We start from the raw sequence: 5,759 nt of genomic DNA, 5'->3' as shown, positions 1-5,759 counted from the left end.
TCTACACCCAATTTGAGCTTTTCAGACTAACTGTAACTGCAAAAAATTTTCAATAATATTTATTTTTAGAAAGTTAAATAATTTGCCATTGTTAATTTGTTCTACAATCATATAACTCATAAAATAAATCTCTTTGGTCATGCACCCCACAGTTAAAACATCCGTTTGATTAAAAGCACTATGTGTAGCTGGTCCTTTAAATCATTGTTGACCACTTACCACACAACATAAAATTTTAAGTATTAAAAATGTATCCATGTATCACTTATAACTTTATTCAAAATCTAGTTTTGCAGAGGGTTTAATTTCCAAAAAGATATACTTTAATAAAATACCAATTTGAAACAGGTAATTCATTTAAGATAATTTGTTAAAAATGATCATGCTAATCCATATACATTTAGGGATCTTGGTTACAAATTATATAAGAGAAATATTTTATTAGCTTGTGAATTTATGCTTAAAAATTTAAGAATGTCTGGATAATACAGAAAATGATAAAATTGTTTTGGCAGTCCACGAGTAAATAAGGGCTCACATAAAAGTACACACACACACACACACACACACACACACACACACACACACACACACACACACACACACACACACACACACACACACACACACACACACACACACACTCACACACACACACACACACACACACACACACACACACACACACACACACACACACACACACACACACACACACACACACACACACACACACACACACACACACACACACACACACACACACACACACACACACACACACACACACACACACACACACACACACACACACGCACACACACGCACACACACGTATGTATATATAAAGTGCACAAATCTATTAAATTAATGGATATTCTATATCAGCAATTAATATTGTAGAAAAAAACATATTAAAGTATGTGGTTAACGATAGTAACTAATTTAATTTAGTTTTATTTATAAATTTTATCTATTGTCGTGTAAGATTGGCAATGTTTTAAGAAAATGATTTCAGTCTGAATTAATCTTGATTACCTAAACCTTCGAGGACAATGCGTTTCTATGCATTGACAGGAAACTCAATAGGATCAGTGGTTGCCCACGTGCCTTATTAAAGGTGTCTTGATGTACACTGTCATAATATATCGAAAGTGTCTATCAGCCGCCGAAACACATACCACAGTCTTCAGCAATTTTATAATAATAAAGCGTGAAAACCAATACAATATATCATGTTTGTTTGGGGGGGGGACAATGTGACTATAATAATTTAAATTCCTGACTGCTTACTAGGGAGGTTTAAATATACTGATTTCGCGAGAGAAGAGCTCAAGAAATCCTTGAGTGTGCGATGGGCTGTAAGGAAGATCGTAATGGGGAGTTGTATTTAATCGCTTATTTCTAAATTGCTCGATCATCTTTGCCCAGGTCTTGTGAATTATGAGTTCATATTCTTCAGAGTTGGCAAGAAGGTCAAAAGTAATGCTCGGCCAATCAAGATTGTTCTTAAAAGTGTTCATGAGGTTAATCAATTATTGGGTAAGTTTGCAGGTCTTGACAAATCAGCTCTTGACCAAGGTCTTATGGATGTCGTCCTAGCTAGAGATCGTACCCCCTATGAAATAAAATACCTCAGTAATCTACGCGAAGAATTGAGGACGAAGAGTGAAAATGGTGAAAGAAATCTGACTATCAAATACCGCAACGGAATACCAACAATCGTTCAAAAAAACTAACATGTGTCAACGGTAAACATATAAATACCCTCTATTACCAAAACGTAAAATGGGATTAGATCCAAGTTACCCCAATTAAAAGAAGTCTGCCAACACTAGTATATATGACATTTTTGTATTTGTAGAGACTAATCTCACACCTGATTTGCACGATTCTGAATTAGGACTAAAAAAACTTTTCCACATTCAGATGCGATAGAACCAGCGCTAATAGCGCAAAAGAAAGTGGCGGAGGAGTTCTCATTGCCATAAAGTCCTCGATTAATTGTCATCAAACTGTCTACTACTGTCACGGATATTGAATGCATTTTTGTAAGACTTCAACTTAAAAGATCACCACTAATAATTGGCGCAGCCTATATCCCGCCAAGCATGCCACATTCGAAATATGAAAGATTCGGTGATGCTGTACTGGAGATTGCGTCATCAAACTCAACAGTGACAGACTTTATTCTGCTTGGTGACTTCAATCAACCCAAAACTACGTGGTACGATCTATCTCTCTGTTCTCCCTGCCAATCTTCTCAAAGTCTAATTTGATATTGCCAAGCTCCTTCATCTTTATCAGCCACAACAAAATTAGAAACCAACGTGGAGTTATTTTAGATCTTATTTTCACCCCATTTGTAAACACCAAAGTACTTATTGCCCATGAGGTAATAATTCCCCCTGATATGAACCATCCACCTTTGTCTTTTTCCGTGGATCTGTATCGAAACTCGTCCATTTCTAACACTACTCCAACTTATGACTTTAGGAGGTGCAACACTGATGCAGTCTTCGCCTGGATCCAGGATTTGCCCTACCCAGCAATTTCTCCTTCTCAGGCTGAGCAGTGCTTTACGGACTTCTGCAGCGGTTTTGCTGACATAATTAAATACAACTCCCCAATGAAGTCATTAAAAAAATCTACCTTTCCAAAATGGTTCAGTGCTGAGCTTAGGCACATGGTTATTAGGAAGAAAAAAGCTCATAGGCATTTCAAAGAAACGGGCGAGCCTTTCTTTTATAATGAATTCAGATTGCTTAGGGACCAATGCAAGAGGTTGGCCAATGGGTGTTACCACAACTACATCAATTTCTTAGAATCCACCATTCCGAAAAACATAAAGGTGTTTTGGTCCTACATAAAAAATCTGAAGTCCACAACACCACCCTCTCATTTAAAATATAAAAATGTAGAGGCAGAGGACCCCAGTCTCCAATGTGAACTTTTCGCTGATTTTTTCTCATCAGTGTACTCTAATACAGTGCTGCCTGGTTACTCGTTCGATTTTGGTACCAACTTGAATGTAAGTAGTTTAACTTTTACTGCCCAGCAAGTGGAAAGGAAACTTAATACTCTTGATCCAAACAAAGGTATGGGACCAGATTCAATACCAGCAGCAGTTTTGAGGTACTGTAGCTCAGTTTTAGCTCCACATCTCTCGACTTACTTTAACTTGTTACTTGCCAATGGGACCTTTCCAGCAAACTTGAAGGTCAGCTACATAACGCCTATTCTAAAGTCTGGCAGTAGGTCAGACGTAGAAAACTACCGCCCTATTGCTATCCAATCTGTAATGGCAAAAAGTCTTTGAGAGTTTGGTAGTTGACAGACTTGCATTTGTTTTCAAACAGGTAATAGTCGATGAGCAGCATGGTTTCCGCAGTGGAAAGTCAACATCAACCAATCTCATTCTCCTTCAAAACTACATAATATCCTCTTTCTCCAATAAACATCAAGTTGACTGTATAATGCTGGACTTCTCGAAAGCCTTTGATATGATAAACCATGGTCTCCTCATTGCTAAACTTGAGGGTTATGGAGTGGCTGGCTCTCTTCTTAAGTGGCTCTCTAGTTACTTAACTGATCGGAAAATGATTGTTAGGTTTGCGGGTTCCTTCTCTGGGCCTTTTCCGGTGACATCGGGTGTTCCTCAGGGCTCTCACCTAGCGCCTCTACTATTCAATTTGTTTATCAATGACATATATAGTGTCATTGCGTCTAAATATCTCATGTTTGCTGATGATATTAAACTTTTTCTGGAGGTGACAAGTTCGAGAGATTGCGAGAGCCTTCAAGAAACCTTGGAGCGGATTGAGGACTGGTGTTCGAGAAATTCAATGGACTTGAACGTCAATAAGTGCTCAATTCTTACCTACTCTAGGTCCATCTCCATTACCACCTTTGACTACAGACTCTCGGGCTTCCCACTAAGTAGAGTCAACAAATGCAAGGACTTGGGTGTTGTTTTGAACTGCAACCTCAACCCATGGGACCACATAACTTACGTCTGCAAACAAAGCGAACTCTCTTGTGGGGTTTTTGTACAGAATATCCGGTGATTTCCGATCTCCATCGACTTTAGCTTACCTATTTAAAACTCTAATTCGGCCTATACTAGAATACTGTTCAACTATTTGGAACCCTTACCAAAGTGGTCATATTAAATTCCTAGAGCAAATACAGGTCAGGGTCATAAGGCTAATTGGGGTGCAAACTTGGCTATCAATACCTTGACGTACCTGTCGAGTGTCTTCGGATTTCCCTGGGGCTGCCCCTTCTTGAAAGAAGAAGAGGAGATAGCTGATCTCGTACTGCTGCACAAGATAATTAATGGACTCATTGACTGCCCGGATCTCCTGTCTGTAATTGATTTTCGAATTCCGAATATTACGAGGTCCCAAGACATCTTCTGCAGGCGTGCTATGTCTTCTGTTTACGCCCACCACAGCTGTATTCCAAGAATGACGAGGAAAGGAAACATAGTGAATGGTGGTGTTGAGTTCGTTGGGTCCTCAAGCAAATCCTTTCGGAGATCTCTGCATGACTTTATTTAATGTGCATTGTAGATCTATACAAATCGAGCCGTTATTAAATATTTTGATTTATATCCTGTGATATGAGCTTTGGTTGTTGCATAATGTTGTTTTCGTATTATTTATAATTAAATTATTTTGTTATTTATTTGGATGGTGGTAAATGTATTATTTATTAGATGTTATTTATTAATGATTATTTATTAGGTGGTATTTTCAGTTATTTATTAATGGGTGCTAAATTAAACTTCAGCTGTTTATTTAATATTTTTCATATTATTATAATTAATCGATTTTTATACTTATTTTGATGTTGGTGTGTTAATTGTTTATATGTATATTATGTTAATGTCTGGCGTGCCATTTGTTTACCATTTGTTGTTTATTTTGGATGGTGGTAAATGTATTATTTATTAGATGTTGTTTTGTTAAGGATTATTTATTAGGTGGTATTTTTAGTTATTTATTAATAGGTGGTAAATTAAACCTCAGCTGTTATTTAATATTTTTCACATTATTTATAATTAATCGATTTTGATATTTATTTTGATGTAGGCGTTAATTTGTATGTTATATTATGTTAAACTTTGAATATTTGATAATATTGTTTTCTATTATCTACAATTAAGTGTTGGCGATATGTAATTGGATTTGTTAATTTCTGGCATGCCATCTGTTACTTGATATGTACGAAATGGTTTACCCGTTGACTCAATAAATGAAATGAAATGGCAAACGACATTGAGGGTAGAACAACAATTGAACTTGTGGTGCGTATGACATGTTTAGCTGCTTAATATTTTTCTTACGAGGGCATATTGAATTGCTCTGTGTTTATAACTCAATCCCTCTGTTTCTCTTTCGCTTTGAATATTGGATAGAGTAGTGCACTGCCCAGATTTGAGATTGGATGTCATCCTTTTTTGAACAATTTATTTTATTCATTGTACTTTTAAATGTCTTTATTGCATTATGCCTCCAGGAGGAACAAGGGAAGAAGACTAGTGGCTGTGTTTTACGAGATTATTGATATACAGTTATGCCAGATGGTCATCCAAATCTCAATCGTAATAAAAGTTGTTGTAATAAAGGGGACTCAATGCTACTACTACTGAAATATAATATTTATACAAATTCCATTTTTACACAAATATATTTCAATATTTTATAATAGATCTTTGCTTTGATTGTATTAGTTCCAAAGTAGGTAATTCTGCC

General features: G+C 36.5%; 1 protein-coding gene across 1 annotated transcript; it reads left to right on the top strand.

Annotated features, from left to right (window-relative positions):
- Positions 1-2,413: 2,413 nt before the first annotated feature.
- On the top strand, positions 2,414-4,370 carry LOC124371611 (the record flags this gene model as incomplete). The annotated part of the gene is made up of 3 exons (XM_046829957.1): positions 2,414-3,220; positions 3,360-4,063; positions 4,181-4,370. Coding segments are annotated over exons 1-3 (1,701 nt in total), but the record flags the coding sequence as incomplete, so codon positions are not given.
- Between the last annotated feature and the right edge of the window lie 1,389 nt (positions 4,371-5,759).

Source organism: Homalodisca vitripennis, unplaced genomic scaffold (genome assembly GCF_021130785.1).
Source record: "Homalodisca vitripennis isolate AUS2020 unplaced genomic scaffold, UT_GWSS_2.1 ScUCBcl_1751;HRSCAF=5764, whole genome shotgun sequence".
Lineage (NCBI taxonomy): Eukaryota > Metazoa > Arthropoda > Insecta > Hemiptera > Cicadellidae > Homalodisca > Homalodisca vitripennis.
The sequence above is the reverse complement of the archived record's forward strand: the minus strand, read 5'-3'. Positions and strand labels throughout refer to the sequence as shown.